The sequence below is a fragment of the Carassius gibelio genome, chromosome A20 (genome assembly GCF_023724105.1).
Source record: "Carassius gibelio isolate Cgi1373 ecotype wild population from Czech Republic chromosome A20, carGib1.2-hapl.c, whole genome shotgun sequence".
Taxonomy (NCBI): Eukaryota; Metazoa; Chordata; class Actinopteri; order Cypriniformes; family Cyprinidae; genus Carassius; species Carassius gibelio.
The window spans coordinates 19,905,308-19,926,940 of record NC_068390.1 but is presented as its reverse complement, the minus strand read 5'-3'; the positions used below and the strand labels follow the sequence as shown (position 1 = coordinate 19,926,940).

The 21,633-nt window shown below is 37.7% G+C and overlaps 4 protein-coding genes across 5 annotated transcripts in view; 2 read left to right on the top strand and 2 right to left on the bottom strand.

Annotated features, from left to right (window-relative positions):
• Positions 1-255: 255 nt before the first annotated feature.
• LOC127938962 (potassium voltage-gated channel subfamily F member 1-like) lies at positions 256-2,390 on the bottom strand. Its single transcript, XM_052535897.1, has 2 exons — positions 2,291-2,390; positions 256-1,830 (listed from the first exon to the last, which is right to left on the bottom strand). Exons 1-2 carry the CDS (start codon positions 2,379-2,381, stop codon positions 353-355), a joined length of 1,569 nt encoding a protein of 522 aa, XP_052391857.1. The 5' UTR covers positions 2,382-2,390; the 3' UTR covers positions 256-352.
• A 1,242-nt stretch (positions 2,391-3,632) lies between these two features.
• Positions 3,633-9,007, bottom strand: LOC127938866 (dynein regulatory complex protein 1-like). The gene is made up of 16 exons (XM_052535764.1): positions 8,783-9,007; positions 8,533-8,620; positions 8,234-8,346; positions 7,943-8,126; positions 7,722-7,859; positions 7,482-7,568; positions 7,239-7,361; positions 6,979-7,118; positions 6,265-6,399; positions 5,848-6,184; positions 4,932-5,021; positions 4,530-4,625; positions 4,349-4,440; positions 4,114-4,266; positions 3,898-4,000; positions 3,633-3,816 (listed from the first exon to the last, which is right to left on the bottom strand). Exons 1-16 carry the CDS (start codon positions 8,911-8,913, stop codon positions 3,763-3,765), a joined length of 2,064 nt encoding a protein of 687 aa, XP_052391724.1. The 5' UTR covers positions 8,914-9,007; the 3' UTR covers positions 3,633-3,762.
• A 3,423-nt stretch (positions 9,008-12,430) lies between these two features.
• LOC127938751 (enhancer of rudimentary homolog) lies at positions 12,431-14,234 on the top strand. Its single transcript, XM_052535586.1, has 4 exons — positions 12,431-12,579; positions 13,230-13,317; positions 13,422-13,542; positions 13,646-14,234. The coding sequence occupies exons 1-4, from the start codon at positions 12,577-12,579 to the stop codon at positions 13,746-13,748; spliced, it is 315 nt and encodes a 104-aa protein (XP_052391546.1). The 5' UTR covers positions 12,431-12,576; the 3' UTR covers positions 13,749-14,234.
• A 2,626-nt stretch (positions 14,235-16,860) lies between these two features.
• The window catches only part of LOC127938748 (serine/threonine-protein phosphatase 4 regulatory subunit 3), a 16,495-nt gene continuing 11,722 nt past the window's right edge, over positions 16,861-21,633 (top strand). Inside the window, exons 1-4 of one of the 2 annotated variants that reach the window (XM_052535582.1) lie at positions 16,861-18,250; positions 18,336-18,391; positions 19,160-19,258; positions 19,360-19,977. In XM_052535582.1, the coding sequence (XP_052391542.1) occupies positions 18,109-18,250; positions 18,336-18,391; positions 19,160-19,258; positions 19,360-19,977 (915 nt within the window). In that variant the 5' untranslated portion in view covers positions 16,861-18,108. The remainder of the gene's footprint in view (positions 18,251-18,335; positions 18,392-19,159; positions 19,259-19,359; positions 19,978-21,633) is intronic. The other variant, XM_052535581.1, reaches the window with a different exon arrangement.

Here is a 21,633-nt window from a genome sequence, read left to right as displayed (position 1 = left end):
ATTGTTTTACTTTAATGTTCCTTGATAAATTGATCTTCTGAGTTGCACTGACCCTTAGTAACCCATTTTATTGAATTATTTTTCTGAAAAGAGACTTAGGGGTGTATACACTAGCTTATAGCTAGGCCTATTAATAAAAGTGATTAAAACAAGAGACATTGTATATGATATGATATGATGTGATAACCTTCAAGTTTTGAGGGTTTCAGTTACAACATTAGACAGACAGACAGACAGACAGACAGATAGATTGCTGTAATAATCACAGTGTATTGTTCATATTGATTAGTTCTGTTTCCTGACTTAGTTTATTATTCTGAAATATTGATAAAGGACAAGCGAAAATCACTCTCTAGTTGTGCTTGCGTTTATGGGCTGGTTGACCTTTGGACACATCTGCTGTAACACCAAGTAACGGGATATATGTGTCACTCTGTGACGCGCTCACAGCAGTGCTATCCCAAACTGACCTAGTGCCAGCCGAAGCAGTTCTTTCAGCCTTCGGACACTCCTGCTTTTCCTCCTGCGCGCGTAACGCCATGAGTTCGATCTCATGCTTGGCAGCGGTTTCAAGCACACGCTGCTTACTGTAAACAATGACGAAGTTGTTAATAATCGGGTGGATTGGCAGCGCGATCGCTATTACGCCACACAGAAAACTGACAGCGGCGTTGCACCTGCCCAGCGTTGTTTTAGGATAGATATCCCCATAACCCACAGTGGTCATTGTAATGACAGCCCACCAGAAGGACTGCGGGATACTGGTGAACATGGTTTCAGAGTGGCTCTGTTCCAATGTGTATCCTAGGGCGGAGAACAGGAAAATCCCCACGCTCATGTACATGAAAAGCAGACCCAGCTCTTGCAAGCTGCCTTTGAGCGCGAATGTAAGAGTTTGGAGACCTGAAGAGTGGCGCGCGAGTTTGAAGATGCGTGCAATGCGCATGATGCGCAACGCTTGCACTGCCTGCTGGACGTAAGCGAGCTCCATCACGGCAGTGCCCAAATGCGTTAGAATCAGCAGTACGTAAAAAGGCATGATGGCTAGAAAGTCTATTATATTCATGAAGGAGAACACAAAGCGCAATTGGTTCGAAGAGGACAAGAAACGCAAAACGTATTCCACTGTGAACCAGATGATACAAGCCGTCTCGATGGACTCAAGGGTCGGGTGTTCCATTAGATTACCCTCGGCATCTTCCACTTGGAGCTCCGGGTTGGTGCCCACGCACATGACTACAGAAGAGAGCAGGATGAACGTGAACGACACTACTGCGATTACGCGCGCGGCTAAAGATGATTCGGGTTTCTCCATGAGCTTCCACAGGAACGTTTGGCACCTCTGACCTCTAGTGACCGTTCCATCATCATCCAGGTCGTCCAGGATGGCCTTGACTTTCTCTGCTATTTCTTCCAGCTCGGTTTGAACCTCATTTAAACTACTTATACAGCATTCGTCCAGATACTCCGCGTCGATCCGCCAATAGTCCATCTCTCTCATGAAGCACATGGGACAGATTCCTCGCTTCATATGAATCTCTCCGTAGTAATACAGCTCTAGGATGCATCTGAAGGCCTCTGGGTCTCTGTCAAAGTAAAACTCTTGGTTTGAGTCATCATAGTCATCACAGAGAGCGCAGAGATTTTCTTGTGTGGAATACGTGGCTTGGTTCACCAGTTCCGCCAAACGTGTCTCTGGATATCGGTTCAGCACGTTCCCGTGGAGAATGTGCTTGACACCACCGATATTCACAGCAATCTCCGTCTCCTCACTCGCCTCTGAGCCGTTACAGTCTGCGTAACGAGTCCTCGGGAACTCCCACATGTCAACTGATACAATCCAGAGTTTTAAGCAAAAACAAAATAAGAATAATTTTTAATCTAGAGGAACATATTCTTAAAAAAGCAACATGTCCATGATATAACAGGAAAGACCGGGGCTAGACACTGCCACATATTTTCAGACTGATTATATATATATCTGCTTCCTACTTTTTCCCGAAAAAAAGATTAATAAGTTACTTTAACAAATGCTGACCTTTTATGACATTTACTATAAATTCTGGGGCAATAGAAATGTTAAATTAGACTTTATATTATATTGTTTGGACAAAAGTACTAGTCCCGGTTTCCCATTTTGTATTTGTACATTAGCAAGAAAGAGAACAAAACCTAAGGATTCAATACATTATTCAAATACATTTAAAACGGTGTTTGCATTAGGTAAAGTAGAGCTCTGCACATTAATGTTCTAATGTAAATAGTCAACTGTGATAAAAAGAAAACTTACATATGTTTGAATAAAAGCCTGTGAAGAAAGTCTTAAAAAGCTTCTGACTTCTGCTGCATAATGTCCGAATAAATCCTAAAGAGCGCAACATGCAAAGACGGGTGACAGGAGCAGAACTAAGGTGTGTTTTGTGTGTGTGTGTGTGTGTGTGTGTGTGTGTGTGTGTGTGTGTGTATAGGGATGGAGCAGGCGTGATGGGCGGGGTGGAAAGCCATAATTTATGTTTTCGGATTGAAGGACCAGGAACATGCTGCAACTCGTGCAGTCATAAAACATAAAGGCCTACTCTCTTATCGTTGTTATAATTATTAGGGGTGCATTAAAAAATATACACTTGACATCTCATGGTTCTCAGACTTTCTTAAACTTTTTTTCCACGCGTACAGTTTATATATTATTTTAATTAGAGAACTGTTTCGAATTCACCAGTTCCGCCAGACGTGTCTCTGGATAACGGTTCAGCATGTCCCGTTTAGAATGTGCTTGACACCACCGATATTCACAGCAATCTCCGTCTCCTAACTCGCCTCTGAGCCGTTAGTCTACGTAACGAGTCCTTATGAGCTCCGACAGCATGTCAATCTATATATGCAATACAATTGTTTTGGCAAAACAACAATTAATAAACTAGACAGGCTATAAATCTATAGTATTTAAATCATGAGACATCTTGCTCAACCTGGCATTAATGACATACCTTTGTCCTGAAAGAAAGTTACGGAACATTTTAGTTAAAATCTTTACTACTGTGGTTTTACTGTGTTTACTATGATAAATATGATAAATATGCCCCCATTACAATTACTTATTGCAACCGCTTAACTTTAAAAAAAAAAAAAAAAAAAAAAAAAAAGGAGGGGGGGGGGGGGGGAGTGGCCTAATGGTTAGAGGGTTGGACTCCCAATCGAAGGGTTGTGAGTTCTAGTCTCGGGCCGGACGGAATTGGGTGGGGGTAGTGCACGAACAGCTCTCTCTCCACCTTCAATACCACGACTTAGGTGCCCTTGAGCAAGGCATCGAACCCCCAACTGCTCCCCGGGCGCCGCAACATAAATGGCTGCCCACTGCTCCGGGTGTGTGCTCACAGTGTGTGTGTGTGTTCACTGCTCTGTGTGTGTGTATTTCGGATGGGCTAAATGCAGAGCACACATTCTGAGTATGGGTCACCATACTTGGCTGAATGTCACTTCACACATATTATAACCAGACGTTTCCATCGAACGCTGAAATATCCCCATCTAGTGTTAAAAAGTGTAAACTGCAGTGCAGTGTCACTTGATTAAACTGCCAAACATTTGCTTATCAATTGATATTAAAAAATTATTCAGTTTCTTGTGTTGAAAATTGTTTATTTATATCCCCATAACTTAATCTGAGCTTGTTATTTTCAATTGTAGTGTTGAAATGCATACTTTTCAACATACAGACTACAAATACATTTATTTATTATTATTTTATTTTTCTGAAGTATATCACATGGGGAACTGCCTCATCCTGGAGGGCTGCATCTCCGGCTCAGCACTGGCCTATCAGGAGAAGTCAGGTTAGATGATTTGAGAATAACACCAAAACTGAACCTTAACATCACGTGACACACTCATAGTCACCTTGGAGGTTGTATAAAGATGCAGCAGCTGTCTGAGCTCAGTATTCTGTTGTTGTACATTCTGTGTTTCCACCAGAAGCTCAGCCCTTTCAGTCAGTACAGCACTAAGGATAAAACATCGTTGTTAATAATACAGGTTAACTTCTCTAAGACTACATAAAGGTTTTAATTTGGGTGCAGTACGGTATAATTATTGACTACAAAAATGTACACTTACTGGTACTTGTTGAGAGATGTATCTAGAGCACTCCAGAGCCTGAGTTTGGACTCTGGGATGACATTAGCAATGCTTTCCCAGTACGCTCCATCTTCTGAGTCATCTCTCATATCCAACCGCAAAACACTGCTCTTCTGTGAGGCCTGAACATCACTGGACATAATAACAGATAGTTGATTTTAGGGAATATGTGTGACAGCAGAAACGTCTTGGTTTGAAATGCAAGCGCACTAACTGGGGTCTGCAGTACTGAGCTGTAAAATCTTTCAGTGCAACTAGTAGGTCATTATGATGGATGAAGTCCAAGTTGTTGGCTGTCTCCTCTTCCTAACAAAAGCACAAAAGGGAAATGCAACTTAGTTTTGTTTCCAGAGTAGCATAGTGAGAGGTTGAACTGTTATGGGATCCACTTTTACCTCCATCTTTTCCTTCTGCTCTTGGCCTTGTTGTCTATAATTCATTAAGAACTCAGCCATTTTATACACATCCTTATCACTCTCGATCCCTATTGCCTGTGTGCATTAAAGAAAGAAGAAATCGAATTAGACATCAGTCTTTTTCGTTTTTCAGTGGTTCTCAAACCTTTCGACTCAATGGCTCTCCTTTGTACAAGATAAAAGATCATTTGAAGGCCCTGCTATAATATGTACCTCTGACACTTCTGCTAAAATAAAAAAAAATAAACTGCAAATAAGATACTTTATATCTTAATTTAGTTTTTCTTAACTAATTTGAAATAATTGAAAGATTTATTGGGGGCTCTCCTGGAAGTTTGCAGAGGCCCCCTTGTTGAGAACCAAAGGTCTAATTGTACTTACTGAGAAAATGGCATCTAGCTTTATAAGGGACTGATCATTCTTCTCCAGATGAGACACCAGCTTCAGCAGTTTACTCTCTACAAGGAACCCCTGAGAGAAAGAGAAAAACAGAGACAGATTTTTGCTTCTGATTTTGAAAAGAAATACAACTGCTTAGAACTATTTAGAGGTTTTCTGCAAGTTGTATGAGGGGAAATGGCCTTGTTAAATCAAGTAAAGAAAATCTAAGAAATAAACTGAAAAGAATACAAAATATCAATATGTTCTCATAATGTAAATGCACACAATGAGTTGCATTAGTTGCATCAATTACTGTTTAATTCTTGAAAGTCTTGAATACCTCTGTTCCCAACCTCTAGAAATAACTGGAGATAAGTTTTACTGTACCTTCTGATCACACTGCAGAAAAGTGACACATTTACTTAAAAATGTCAATTTGTCTTTGTGAAGTTCATTTATGACATAAGATAAGTTTTTTAATGAAGTGAGTTCATGATTAAATCAAGAAGAAATTGTTAACTTAAAGGGCAAATGACAAGTTTTAATTCCCCATTTACAGATATTTGTTAATTATTTTAAGCATAAACCTAATTTTGTAAAAATTTTCAAGATTTAATTTACACTTGCATCTATAACAACATTGGACCTCACTGACTAGTTTCATAATATTGACAAAATAGTTTTCAAACATTATAGAATATCTTTTTTTTGTGTTCTCTAGAAAAAAAAGTCATAGGTTTGGAACAATATAAGGGTAAACGAATCCGTTTAAGACCATAATAAGATCATTTATTCTAGGATATGTGGAATATATACAGCATTTTAACATAATTGAAGCATGATTTCAAGTAAGGTTAATTTTTTTTTACATTTCAATCAGTCAAAAGTATCCCTAACTGTTGAATCACACACTCACCAATTCGTCACACAGCAGCTCCAGAATTCTCTTCACTGTTCTCCTGTTCACTCCACTAGCAGTGTCGTCCAGACCCACAGGTTCCTCCACTAAATCTCCTCTTGTTTCTTCTTGCAGGGTATCTGCAGCTGCCTGTGAGGCCGTCCTGAGTGTCTTCTGTTCGATCGGGCCGGAGCGCTCCATGAAGGGCAGCGGAGGAGACACCCAAGCATGACCCAGCTGCTGCTCATGAATGATTTTGTCCGTCTCCAGCACCCTGTGTGCCAGTGCCTTTACCTCATCTTCACTCATCAGCCATAACTTCTCAAAACGCTCGGCATCAAGCGCTGAAAAGTGTCTGTCCAAAAATACAAAAACAAGGTTTGTCTAGGGTCTGTCTGAAAGCCTTTAAGTCATGAGGGAAGTAAGTGCACTCACCTTGCTTTCTTCTGCATGTCTTTGTACTGTTGTTTGATGCGTGTGTAGTCATTTCTCAGTGATATCTCCTCTGCTTTCAACTGCTTTTCCTGACTGGCGCATTTAGACTTTAGGTTGTTGAGAACGTCTTGCATTCTGAAAGAAATTCAGGTCAGTTCTGAGTGTTTTCCTGCAGTGGGGTGAGATTACTAGACTAAACATCCTTTCACACCAAAAATGATAACTCTAATGATATCAGCTGAAAGGCAGTGACTCTTGCTGCATTAAAAATATTGAACGAGAATGTAATGCATTCAAATGATTTAAAACGAAAAAAGATAGATATATGGGTTCTACTATCCTAAGAAGTAGCATATCTTTACTAAGATTAGTATGGATATTCACTGCTATGCATACTTTAAGTTTTTGTAATGTGTTTGAAAGAAGTTAATTTGATAAAAAATACAGTAAAACTGTAATATTGTGATATATTATTTAAATTCAAAATTACTTTTCTAGTTTAATATGTTTCAAAACATTATTTATTTCTGTGATTTAGGTGCTATATGATCCCTCAGAAATAATTTTATTATGATGCTTTCATTATTAAGAAACATTATGTATTATTATCATTGTTGAAAACAGTACTTTTGATTGAATACCAGTATTAATGTCTTCCTGACATCAAACTTTTAACATGAGTGTACCAAGATTATTCTGTAAAAGTTATGATACCTTATAATTTTCCTCTTCAAATAGGATTTTAAGATGGCATTCTCTTCCTCTCTTTTCTTTAGCACCTCATATTTGTAATCAAGTTTTTCTTCATTCAGATGGCAGTTGAACTTCACCTCTTGTAACTTCTTTCTTAAATTCTGCACACACAAACAGACACAAAGGCAGATGTTTATTTTATATCTAAAGCATTACCGTCTCTAGCATATAGTTACATGTAAGCAGTACATACAGTTTATTTAAGTCCATATCACATTCACCTGTACTTCTGTATCCATTCTGATTTTGTCTGTGTTGTATTCTTCAGCTTTCCAAACCCTCAGCTTCTGCAGCAAGTCCTCATGCTCCTCCAGGAGACTTAAACCCTGAATCAGATTCCTAAACTGCAGACAAAGATGCATCTGTTGTCAAAGTGGTTTCAGTCAAAGGTATTCACATTCAAATCAGTTTCAATCCAATGTGTGCATTAGTCCATGTGTGTGTCACTTTTCTAAGCATTGTACCTCTTTCTCGCTTCGTTCTTTCATCTGATGTCCCCATTTCTTCCTGTGTTTGGTTAGCAACGTTCTTCTCTCCTCATCAAATGAGTTCTTTAATGTCCACAGAAAATAAATGGTATATGACAGTGTGCATTCATATAGACATGCTATTATATATGGTGTAACTGTTCATTCCTTATTAAACCAAACACATCAAAATAATTGTGTAGAGGGTGGAATGATAATTTGGAGGCAGTACAAGACCTCAATATGCTGCAAGTCCTCTCGGTATGACTTTTTCAGACTTGAGATCTGTTCTTCCATTCTCTCAATCAACAGGTCTATGTCTTTAGCCTGTCTTTTCAAGTCCTTCACATAGTGATCATCACTGGCCTTTAGCTCCTATACAAAAACAAATGTTGCTAATTACTCTTGATTTACAGTCCATATGTTTTCACTTGCATTTATTGGAGACTGAAGTTCACCTGCTGTAGCTCACTGATCAGTTTATTCTTGTCCCCTAAAATCTGTTCACAGAGTTGTTGCTGGCTGTTCAGAGCATCTCTTAGATCAAGTGGGGTCTGTTTCATTTTAGCATCTGTCCATTTGCGAGTGATCTCCTCAAACTTTTCCTGGCTGGACTTGGCCTCATTTTCCAGCTTTTCTCTCCTTATAGAGTCAAATGACACATTTTTTAGTGTGAATACAAACTTTACAGAGGTAAAATTTCAATACTTACAGTGACAGAGGGAGACTAAGTGTTTAATTGCATGTACCTCAGTCGGCATGCCTCCTCTAGCTCTGTTCTCCTGTCAGTCTCTCTGGCATCTACAGCTACTTCAATGTTGGTCACCAACTCTAGACCATCACTTTGCAATTTTGCCATGTGCTGCAAAAAGAGCAGAGGAAAGTGTCCTGGAAATTTGATCTACCTTACACATTATGTGCACATTATTCAATAGTAAATTATTTCAAAACTACAATATTTGCTTTTGTAATATTTCATATCATGATAAAATATAATATAAAGGCATAACAGCAATATGTTAACTATATTTAAATGCAGACCACTGACCCTTTTACTTTTCTCCACTTCCTTCTGACTTTTCCGTGCTTCTTCTTGAATATCTTCCTTTCCCTGGGAATCTTCGCCAAGGTCTTGACTGCAAAAAAAAAAAAAAAAGAAAAGAAATTGTAAGTGTTTCATTGCGCGTATGAAATCTCCAGAATAAGTTACTTAAAGATCTGAGATCATGACACTTTTATTGCTAACTAATGAAACAAGGTACTCGGCTAATGTAACGTTGCTCGAGATGAATGTTTACCGTGTTTTGGCCTCATTTCGTGCGGCTATGCGGAGGCGACGGGCTGTGATTCTCTCCGCTTGGTTTTTAGACTCAACAGATGGTCCAGGTTCGTCTGCCTCATCCCCTGCAAAAGTCTCGGGTTGATGCATTTTAAGTTGCGTTAAGAAGCACTAGTCCAAGATATAGAACACAGCGATGAATGGTAGAGTATTGTTTACAATACCGTTGCTATGATACTGCTCGAGTGGACGAATGTCGGTACTGCATTGCAACCAAGACTGTATAAAAACAACCACTGATCTGTAACAGAATATCATAGATCAACGACTTCCAGACATATATATATATATATATATATATATATATATATATATATATATATATATATATATATATATATATATATATATATATATATATATATATATATATATTGAGAGAGAGAGAGAGAGAGAGAGAGAGATACATATTTATAGATATATGTTTGAAGTTTTATTAAATGTTTAAATATAGTTGGGCAAATATATTTAAAGAATTATTAATGTTAAAAATATTTTGGATATAAAAATATGTACATATTTATATATACTTCTGCCAGACAGAAAAAAATATATGTATGTATGTATTTTTTTTTTCATATGGGAAAACAAGAACAAACAAAAGAACAAAGCAAGAAAGCGTAAGAATTTCAGGGCCATAACTCACACAGAAAGTACTATGTCAGCAACGTCAACCAGCAGGAACAAAAGTTGCAGGTCTGTCACAGGCAGTAGATATAAACAATAGTGAATAAAAATAATACCATGAAACTATCATACATAATTTGAGGAGAGGAGAAAATACTTTCACATCTTAGTTGTTGTTAATGATAACAAAGGCAGCTGATTCATCCAATCAAACTGAATTTTTGGCATTAATGCATCTGTTCACTCAGTAATAAGGCTGATATATTAATAGAATATTTAGTTGTTCCATGTTTTTGGATTATAAATCACATTTCTGCTGTTATTTATGTATTTAATTGTTTAATTTTTCTTTTCAGCCTATGAATTTTGCTTATTGTTTGGCCTATGTGGTATGTTGTAATTATACATTTCAGTTAGATTGTTAAGGAGATATTTGAGAGAGAGAGAAGGGGAGAGAGAGAAGGAAAAAGAGATGAGACAAGGAAGGGATTAAACAAATTGGATTTGTTTAAAACAGACACTATTAGACAGAGCGAGGATTTCAGTTTGTGTATGTCTGTTTCTGTATCTATTTTCCTCTTATTTATTTTAGGAATATTAGAGAGAACCAGAAAACAAAAAGGAACTCAACAGTATGACCCAACAGCAGGAGAAGTTGGAGTCTCTGATGAGGAGTATGGAGGTCCTGCTGAGGGAGGTGGAGCAGCTACGTGGGAACTGTGAACATTACAACCTGGAGCTGAATCGCCACATCATGGAGCTTCGCCTGGAGAACAGAATACTGACTGACAAATACAACGCTCTTTACAAGGAGCTGCAAGGGGCCTTGGAGACCATCAAGGACTTCCAAGACACCAAATACGCTTTGGATGCCAAAGAAAGGCAAGCTGAGAAGCTCAACAGACAGCTCTGATGAAACTGTAGACAGCAGAAACCAGAGCCACAGCTTTTACCCTTTTGGGGGATTTCAGCATACAAATGGCTTACTCAAGTCTCATATTAAAATGAGATATGACTAAAGATTTTAACATCCAAACAATGACACATCTGAGTTTTTACCTGAAATCTCCTCTTATGAAATGTTATAGGCACCTAAACAATGCATCTTGTTTATTCAAGTTCAATGTTAAAGTAGTATATGTGTGTTGAAGTAGTATATGTGATGTCTGGATCTTAGTTGTTAGGGTGGAAGTAAAGCCGATCCTGTAGGTAAAGTTGACACAGAGAGTCTGCATTCTCCTTCACAGTGACAGCAACCACCTGTCATTCTGGTTACTGAAAAGTGAAAGGGACTAAAATAGCAGCTTAGAGGATTGAGTGTCACAAAGCACTTCCACCCCTATGATTTAATACTATATTTTTAGTGGCACTACGAGGAACGTCTGTGGTTAGAATTTTTTTTAAAAACCTCGTTGTGAGACCTGTCACACAGCACACACTTATGCTTTCAGAATAATATTCTCTCTCTCTTTCTAAACAATATTTTGGGAATAGTAATATTTAAAGGAATAGTTCACCCAAAAAATGAAAATTTGCTGGAATCTGTACTCACAGTTTGGAGAAATTTAGCATTATATCACTTGCTCACAAATGGATCCTCTGCACTGAATAGGTGCCGTCAGAATGAGAGTCAAACAACATAAAAACTTCACAATAATCTACGAGTAATCCACACAACTCCAGTCCACAACTTAATGTTTTGAGAAGCGAAAAGCTGCGTGTTTGTAGAAACAAATTTTCATTCAAGGGTGAATTATTCCTTTAGGTTGAAAGTCCCTTGTATGATCCTGTTTTATTTTTCTGTAAAACTGATTTGAAATATGCACTGTAAAATATGCAAACACTATATAAACTTGACCATTGACCTTTCTTTTAGAAGACTGCAAAATTATTAAATGAAGATTTAAATTATACCAAAATGTCTAAATAAACAGATATTGTGTAGAACTCAAGCTGCTTCTCGTTTTTACCGAACAATAATGAACAATGGAGTGTGATGAAAATGTATGCAGTAGTCACTGATTCATTTCCCTTTTATCATGATAAGATTCAAGCATGATATACTCCCAAGAGGGGTTTGTTGTAACCTAATATGAGTAGTGTGTATTGGTAAGTTTTTGTACGTGTGCACAAAGGGAGAGATATTCAGTCTTGAGTGAATGGACATCAGTAACATAACTCTCTCACTGTGACTGGTTGACTTGGGATTTTTGAAGTATCACACTGAGAAGGTAAGTGATCATTCATTATAGAAGTTGAATAATTTGTAGTCAACAAAAATATTAAAATGCCTTAAAACAATGTGTGTTGTTTATCCTAAAGACAATGCTCTGCTTTTTGTAGATGAGACAGCTGTTTGATGATTACTGGGGTGAATATGGCCCATACGGAGCCTGCAGTCACACCTGTGGCACTGAAGTGGCAGTGAAAACCAGGCTCTGCAACACCATGAGGTGGGTGAAAGTGGGTGTTTAGTACATTTGAAACCCTTTTCCTTATAGGCTTCATAATACATCTTCTATCTTTCAATATAAAGGATGGATGGTGGGCACAATTGAATTTAATATCTTGAATAATTTATCTCATCCTACTGACATTTTCTTGTTTTAATATTGTTTAAAAAATTAATCTGTAGGCCCTGAAAATGTTATAAAGACACCTTAAAAAATACAAAAACAAATAAATACATTTCCAAATATAATATTAAGAAAAAAAAATCATCAGCTGCAAACAAAGTCTGTGCAGTACACTGTATGTATAAGTCCTATCTAGCACAATTCAGTTATATTGTTGCAAAAAACAAACGCAAAATATAGCCTATAAGGGAACATATTATGAATTTAAGCATTATTATTTTGCTGAAAGTTACAGTACAATTCCAAACCCTCACAGTATTACCAGTTCCGTAACATTTTCAGCCAAAATAAAATAAATACAATTTAAAACTGAAACTGAAGACTTCAATTTTGTCACAAGACTTTATTTCTGAAAAATCCGACGCGTCACCGCCACTACCGGAAGCGGATGCTCGTTGCACATTTATACTCTTTTCGTAGCTGCTCTCAGAGTTTAGCCGTCAGCGGTAACACAGCCTTCATCGTGACATTTTAGATACCAGGACCAGCTATGGTAAGTATTTCAATGCTGTATTTTGTATTCTGGTGTGGTTATTACGTTTGCCTCTTCTGAAAGTTGTCTTTCATCGGCTGCATTGACACGTTTAATCAAGTGAGTGACCGCGCGCAGCTAGCAGCACTGTAGCAAGATAACGTCGAATGTACACGAAATGAACGAGTTGTGAAGTCTGATGGAATATTTCTAGATTTCCGTCTACAGAATTAACTACTTAAAATAAAGTTTGACTTAAACGTATATTTAATTTCATCCGTCGTAGTAATTGCCTTTGTAAGAAGCATCTAACGCTAGATTGTTTTGTTTGGGGGGAGGGTTTGAGTCAAACAGCTGCTGTTTTCAGGTCTTATGTCAGAGATTCCATTTGAACATTCGAGTTCTTTTTAAGTTTGCTTGGTTGATACGCCATGCAGGGATGGTTGGATTAAATGTCAGATTCATCCGTTTAAAATATACGTTCTATAAACCTCACTGCTAAGCGTCAAAGCTCTGTTTCTGGCGGTAGGGGGCTCCACATAATTGAGTCATATCTGGTGTGTGCGTGCGCATATTAATCTTTTACGTATTTTTGCTCTCTAAAATGTGTACAAAGTCAAACTGTATGTAATATTTAATTTCCACTTGTTTTTCTTCTTTCTGATGTTCAGTCTCACACAATTCTGTTGGTGCAGCCCACCAAGAGACCAGAAGGCAGAACATATGCAGACTATGAGTCTGTCAACGAATGCATGGAAGGTAGAATATTTATTTTGATTTCAAAAGGCTAGAAATTAATGTAACGATCAATAACATTGCTTTAATGTGATTTTTTTTTTTTAAATCTTTTCTCTCAAATGAAGGAGTGTGTAAGATGTATGAAGAGCATCTGAAGAGGATGAACCCCAACAGTCCTTCCATCACATATGACATAAGCCAGTTATTCGACTTTGTTGATGATCTTGCAGACCTCAGCTGTCTTGTGTAAGTAAACACCTGTGGCACACAAGATCTTATCAATCATAAACAAGTGTACACATTTATTGAGCAGTGTATTAATTTTCTCATTGTTTGGTCATTTAAACAGTTACAGGGCAGACACACAAACCTACCAGCCCTACAACAAAGACTGGATCAAAGAAAAGATCTATGTGCTGCTGAGGCGTCAAGCCCAGCAAGCGGGAAAATAAGGAGTGTATTTTTCTGAATTATTTCTGATGCTAGTCCCCAACTCTGTCAGAACTATGACACATCACAGGACAAACATGGATGTGATGCCACTTAGTTCAGATTGTTGAATGCATGTCTGTTCAGTCAGTACATCAAAGCATAGAGTGAAAATATTTTACATTTTAAATTGCATTTTTGTAACTCGAGTTAGGGACTTGGGATATTTATCAGAAAAGAGGGTAAGATTTGGGAAAAAAGGGTTAAGGATTTATTTTCTTTTTTTCAATCCCTCTCAATTGTTTTTATTTTTATTTTATTGTGGTTTAATTGTTCTTTAATTCAGTGAAGTATAAAACATACACATTTCAGATTATGTAGATGGTTCGGAGTCATCTTCTATCCCAACTTTTGTCCCCCGTGCTGTTACAGATTTTGTTGGCCCTGTCTGTTTTGTGTATATATCCAGTTGTCACCGCTGGAAAATAATAAAAATCTTCTCACACAAAGTGTTTGTCAGTAAGTTTTTTTTTTTTTTTTTTTATTAAATTCTTATTCAGCACAGATGGATTAAATTGATCAAAATTGACAGAGAAGACAGTGTTACAAAAGAGACAGTGTTTATATTTCAGATAAATGCTGTTCTTTCAGTTTTATTAATCGAAGAATCCTGAATGTGTCTTGAGAATCAAATCGGCATATTGGAATGATTTGTGAAAGATGTGATACTGAAGACTGGAGTAATGGCTGCTAAAAAATTAGCTCCATCACTAATATATTACACCTTAACACTTAAACAGGCAACATGCACCACAGCATACATATGGATGAGGGGGTGTACTGTAGGAATCACAGTCTAGAGAAGGGGGATCCCCTTGTTAAAAATCTCTGGCAATGTTACTAGGACGTGGTTGCTTTCACACAGAAGGCGACCCGGCAATATGACGGGTCCTACGTGCAGTGTGAAAGGGGCTTTAGAGGGATAGGGTACAGAGGGATAGTGAAATGCTTCAAGGGGAGGGGATCCCCCTCAATAGAAACCGCATGCCAGAGAAAACGGGACCTTAGCAATGATCTATTTTGAGTAAAAAATTGTGCTAATATTAATATTTGCATGTAAAACTGATATTAATATATTTAGTACATCGTTGCATTTTTAATTAGATTTTTTCCCCAACCCTGCTCCTAGAGGGCCACCATCCTGCAGTGTTTAGCTCCAACCAAAATCAAACACATTTGAGAAATCTAAGCAAAGTTTTCACAGGACTACATAAAAAAATACATGTAGAAATTATGTCGATACATTACAATACATTACATGATTAAGGATGGAGCTAAACCCTGCAGGACATCAGGCCTCAAGGATTGGAATTGCCCACACGAGGATGAAGACAAAACACTTAATCAAAGTAAAAACACAAGAAATGTTGATGCCTTAACTTTAGGATACTTATGTCATGCATGCAGCATATTTTAAATATTATATATTTGTTTGCATGAAATAAATCATAAAATTATTGACAACTTTGGTTGTTTTTTATTACCTAATAGGGCAACCCAGGAAATATAACTTATAAAATACAAAACATATCAAATATTTAAAAAAATTCCTTTGAATATCATTTTACTATTATTAAACAATATTACAGTTTTCCTGTATCTTTGATCAAATAAATGCATCTTTTGTGAGCATAAGAGATTACTTAAAAAAAAAAAAAACATGAAAAAATGTTTATTGATTCCATACTTTAAACTGTTGTGTATATGGTAAAACAAATGCCAGAAACATGTTGACAAACGTGCTGCTTGGTCTATTTTTTTGGTCTGTCAGTATTGAACGTCTCATAAAGTGATACTAAGCATTTCTGAGCTCTTTCCTTGGTCATTTGCATGTGTTAAGGGTAAATGACTGTATCATTGTCTCTATATACTCCAGTTCATTATATGCTTTAGTTCACAGTATATATATACAGGTACTATCTGTAAAATTATTTAATGATACTCAGACCTGGTTGTGTTTGAAAACTTAAATAGATGCTATTATGAAATTAGACAGAAATTAATATTTTTTTTGTCCTCAACAACTCCATTTTTAAAGAGCACAGGTCAAGTTTCAGTCTAAAATGAGCTGGGATTGGAAATTGCTTAACAAATTCTCTGAAATTTGCAACACTTTTCTTTACCTGTTGTACAAAAAGGTCCATGTCATCACTGGGACTTTCATTCTTCATTCTGATTGGTCAAGAATCTGATGAACATCTGCCCTGTAATAAAGCATTAAACTAGATTAGTAGTAATTATGTAATTACTGAGACCAGTAGGCTACTAATACCTTTTGGATTGATATTTGTGATCATGTTTAGTGCTGATGTTGGAAACCCCAGACAGTTTAATTCTGTTCTGTAGGTTACATGGTCTACTGAGTGGTAGCAATGCTATTGGAAAGATACCAACTAGAGAGGAAGTGAATGCATTCTGTTTATGAGAGTTGCTGGGTAACTAAGGAAACAGCTGAGCATAATAATTCAATAAGAACACAATAATAATACTAGTTACAAATGTAAAATATATATTGGCCCTTAGCCCTCTCAAATACTTATAGTTGTGATTTCTAAGTAACTATTTAACATTGTAGCGATTTTGTAAGCATTTGTGTGGTTCATATGGAAAAGGTTAAGTGAAGTGAGATCCAAAGAGTAACCTGTTGTTTCACTGGAAGATCAAAATATGACATTTTGATTAAAGATCATGAGGGTTAAGATAAACAAATGAATGGATGAATTGTTTACAATAATAAGAGTGTGCATTTAGTAAGCATAAGGAGGATTTTCATGTCATGCTTACTTTAAACCTTTTCAAGTCATTTTGCAAATGTTAACATGATAGATGGGCCTATATACTGTTATCAGAAGCTGAATTCAGAATCACTCATCCTGCACCACACACATAGCAACAACCCACAACACACTATCAACCAAATAACAATCCCCTGGCGACACCAACACCTTAGTACTTGTGGTGCAGAGTCTTGCACGGAAAAGCAACACAAACAAATGTAGTTTGTAAGGCATTTTTACAGTTATATAATATTTGAGCTGGTGGTAAGCTACAACCTGGTCATGGCTGGTTGAACACACTGGCTAAAATATTATAAGGGACTTTGTTTACTTGGTTAACCATTTTCCAAAGCTGAGATTGGACGGGGTTACCAGAAAAGGTTTGTATGGGCTATGTTTATATTACCAGGAGAGACTTTTATTTATAATAACTGAAAATAGTGAAACTATAATATACTGTACTTTGTTCTCAGAAACAAAGACGACAGCACAACTGTACACTTCTGCATTTCATTCTACTGAATGGAAAAAGCAGCATGAAGTTTATTATCTTTATTACTTAGCTACAGCAGTGTGTCTCCGCTGGTCATTTTAGCGCACTGTGTCTTTAAACTGTGGCGGCGGCCCTGCGCCTGTAGCACAGGAAACCCCGTAGCGGCTTTCAGAGGGGACCCAAGATGGCCGAATCTTCACAGTGGGGCTAATAATTACTTTTCGTCAAGACGCTGCTATTTCATGGTGCTCGGCAGTCGCATTGGACATTCGCCGTCCCGGAAAGTGAAACGAGCGAGTCTATTCGATTAGTTACATCGGGGAATGTTTATCTATGTGTGAAGAGACTGGCTGGTCCATCCGCGGCCCTTAGCCAGAATATGGCGGAATACTTGGGAGAAAATATAGCTTAGCTTATTATGAACGCGCCGCTTTTTACACGACCCTTCCCGCCTTTTCACCGACCGCGCGCGAGTATAATGATCAAGTAGCGTTATCGATACGTCTTTGGAGTTCATTCGCGCGCGTTTCGAACGTTTCTGGGTTAAAATGACTCGCGCGAGGAGATAGCCTGCTAGCTGAGGCGCTAGCTACGCTAAGCCCGTTTGACTGAATTAGTCGCAGCGTTAGCATAGCCTAGCTAGCTTAAAGTAAAGGGGAACGCAGAAAAATAAACACATTCTGCATTTGTGCTCTGGCTGCATTCTAAACTGATTTCTCACCATTTAACGGCTTTTAGAAACGGAGGAGCATATTTCGTGGTCGCGTTTATAAAAAGTTCAAATTATTGAGTACGTTATGTTGTGGAGAGTCTCGGCTGCACACAGCAGCTAGCTGACCATCACTAGACTGGTCAGAATAATTCTTCTGGACTGCATACGTTACTGTGATAGATCCCACAACAACATACTGCGACAGCTTCGCGACAGGTTGCCAGTGAATGCCATACATTTCAGCTTGAAGTTGACAGCAGATTCTATTGCACCTTGCAAGCCGTGGACGTTAAGATTTATTGAATCAAGGACAAACGCCTGTTTTAGAGTTACATGCAAGTATGACTGACACTCGTAGACGAGTAAAAGTGTACACTCTGAATGAGGACCGCCAGTGGGATGATCGGGGGACGGGACATGTGTCATCCGCCTATGTGGAGAGGCTGAAAGGCATGTCTCTCCTGGTGCGCGCCGAAAGTGATGGTAGGTTTCAAAACATTACAGAGATGATGTACAGGGCCACTTTTCGTTGACTCTGCAAGTAAGCTGTGCCCGTTTTTTTAAACAGGGTCACTGCTGCTGGAGTCCAAAATCAACCCTAACACCGCCTATCAGAAACAGCAGGTGCGTTTAAAATGTTGTGACATGATTTTGTTGACAGCTCGTCAGTGTTTTGTGAAAACAGTATGTGCTTCTAAATATCTCGGTTAGAGGTCAAATACACATTTATAAAGATGTGAGACATCACAGGTGAATTGAGAAATCTATTACATTACAGGTATCACCATGCTTCCATGGTTAATCAAATTACAATAAGCCTTTAAAGACTTAGTTTGAAATTGAGCAGTGATATTCTGAATCTTTAGACGAGGTGTTAAAAAGTTTGCATCTTTTGAATACACCAGACATTTTGTTGAACTTATCAAATATAGAGAGGAAAACAGTTCATACAAAGTTATTTATATGGAAAAAAAGTAGATGCAGTTCTGATAACCTTTAATGTAAATCAGTAAAATTTCTATAACCGTATAGTACACTACATGCATAAATGCATTTAATATAAGTATTCACTTTATATTTCCTAATACGTCTTCGTAAGATAATGTTTAAATAGTCAAATCTCTATATTTAGTTGTGGGGTGCAAAACATAATGCAATAGAATTAAGACATTATTAAGACATAGGACTAAATAAATGTAAATAAATTAGTAAGTAAATATAAGTTGCTTCAGTCCAATTAATGTTAATCTTGAATTATTACCAATTATATAAAAATTATTCTTACATTTACTGTAGTGTCTTGCATTAAACTTAAGATCCCTGTATGATAGTGCTTGTATATCACATGCTCTTTTGGCATTTGTTGATATTATTTGTGTTTTGTCTTTGAAGGACACATTAATAGTATGGTCCGAGGCTGAAAACTATGACCTAGCTCTTAGCTTCCAGGAGAAGGCTGGTTGTGATGAGATCTGGGAGAAAATATGTCAGGTGATTATGTCTGTGATGTACATTTATAATATTTTCTCTAGGAATGTTGTACATCTTTGTGTAGTGCTTTATTCTGAAAGCCTTTATTTTTGTGTCTACAGGTCCAGGGAAAGGACCCCTCTGTAGACATCACCCAGGAGCTGATAGATGAGTCTGAAGAGGAACGCTTTGATGAAATGTCATCTCCTGGTCTCGAACTTCCGCCATGTGAGCTCTCCCGACTGGAGGAAGTGGCTGAACTGGTGGCGTCATCCTTACCTTCTCCGTTACGGCGGGAAAAACTATCCCTGGCGCTGGAGAATGAAGGTTACATCCGCAAACTGCTGGAGCTGTTCCGAGTGTGCGAGGATTTGGAGAACCGAGAAGGCCTGCATCACCTCTATGACATCATCAAAGGCATTTTCCTCCTCAATCGCACAGCGCTTTTCGAAGTCATGTTCTCCGAAGAATGCATCATGGATGTGATTGGATGTTTGGAGTTTGATCCATCACTACCCCAACCACGGCGGCATCGAGAGTTCCTTACGACCACGGCACGGTTTAAAGAGGTCATTCCCATTTCAGACCCGGAGCTGCGGCAGAAGATTCATCAGACTTACCGCGTGCAGTATATTCAGGACATGGTGCTGCCCACCCCCTCTGTCTTTGAAGAAAACATGTTGTCCACCCTGCACTCCTTCATCTTCTTCAACAAAGTGGAGATTGTTGGCATGCTACAGGTGGGTTTTGGTACTCAACTATGTATATGTGACCAGTTGTGAATTTGTACATTGGTGATTGAGTTGAAATGCGGTTCTTGGGCTAAAATTAACTTTTAACGCCGCGTTATAACATCATATCTCACAGGTAGCGTACATGCATTTTCAGTCTTGCTATGTGTCATTGTGGCTTTTCGACACAATTTTCAGACCAGCATCGTCCCTCGGAAATTCAATGCATCCTCAGCAGGAAACTGTTTGCAGAGAATGCATTGAATAAGTTTGCATGTTTGTGATACAGCTACAGTTTTCCCTTGTTGAAATGCCTGAGGTCATCTCATGGCTCTTGATGGGATGCACATGGTGGGCTGTACTTTGGTTCTTTGTTGTAAATGTCATATGTATATATGTGTATATATATATGTATATATATGTATATATGTTGTCCTACATCTTGTACATCTATTAGGGGTGGGAATTTTCAGGCACTTCACTATCCATTCTGATTCTTGGAGTCACGATCCGATTCCAAAACGATTCTTGATCTACATTTTTTCCCCAATTAATTATTCTGCTGTGCAAATACATCTTTACAACTTTACATCTTAAACAAAATTGCTGTTATATGCTTTTTGTTTATAGTTGGAATCTCTGTATGTCAGTACTGCCATGTTAAAAATAGGGGTGTGAATCTTCACTGGTTTCACAATTCAGTTATATTACGATCATCATCAACTCAATATCATGATGCGTCACATTCTCAGTTTTCAATATTACTGTACATGGCTACATTTTCATATACATTTTATATCAAATTTATTTTGTGCTTTTTATAGGCACATTTCATATTATAAGCAAAGCAGGCTACTTTTTTAAAACAATTGCTTGTTTAAAAAAAGTGTTCTTTAAGAAATTTCACAGACAATAGTTCAGGATTTCTTTTTTTCCTCAGCATTATTGCCGTTTGATTATTGATGAGATCATAGACTGTGTCATCTTTAACAGGTTGCATTCACACTTAATGCATATATCTATTTCAATATCAGATGTTTTGTTCTGCTCTGAAAACATAACTGTGTACTAGGGCTTGGTGTTATCTAACGATATGATCATGCGAATCTAGTCAGTAAATCTGGTTCCGTGATTACCTCTAAATCGCCATCACCTGCTTTTAAATGGAGCGGCATTTAATAGACCGAGCCGTAGATCACTGACAAGCTACGCAATATCGCGTTCATTATCGAAGGCGATTCATCTGGGATAATGAACACGATATTGCATAGCTTGTCTGTGATCTACTGCTCTGTCTATTAAATGCTGCTCCATTTAAAAGCCTGTGTTGGCTTCACCAAATCACCAAATTTACGGACTAGATGTGTATGTTCATATCGTTTAGATCTATCACCCAGCTCTAGTGTGAACATTAATTCGTAAATGCAAGTGCATTTAACTGCAGTCACCATTGCAGTCACCATCCTGACAATAGTTCAGGATTTCTTTTTTTCCTCAGCATTATTGCCGTTTGATTATTGATGAGATCATAGACTGTGTCATCTTTAACAGGTTGCATTCACACTTAATGCATATATCTATTTCAATATCAGTTGTTTTGTTCTGCTCTGAAAACAACTATGTGTACTAGGGCTGGGCGTTATCTAACGATATGATCATGCGAAT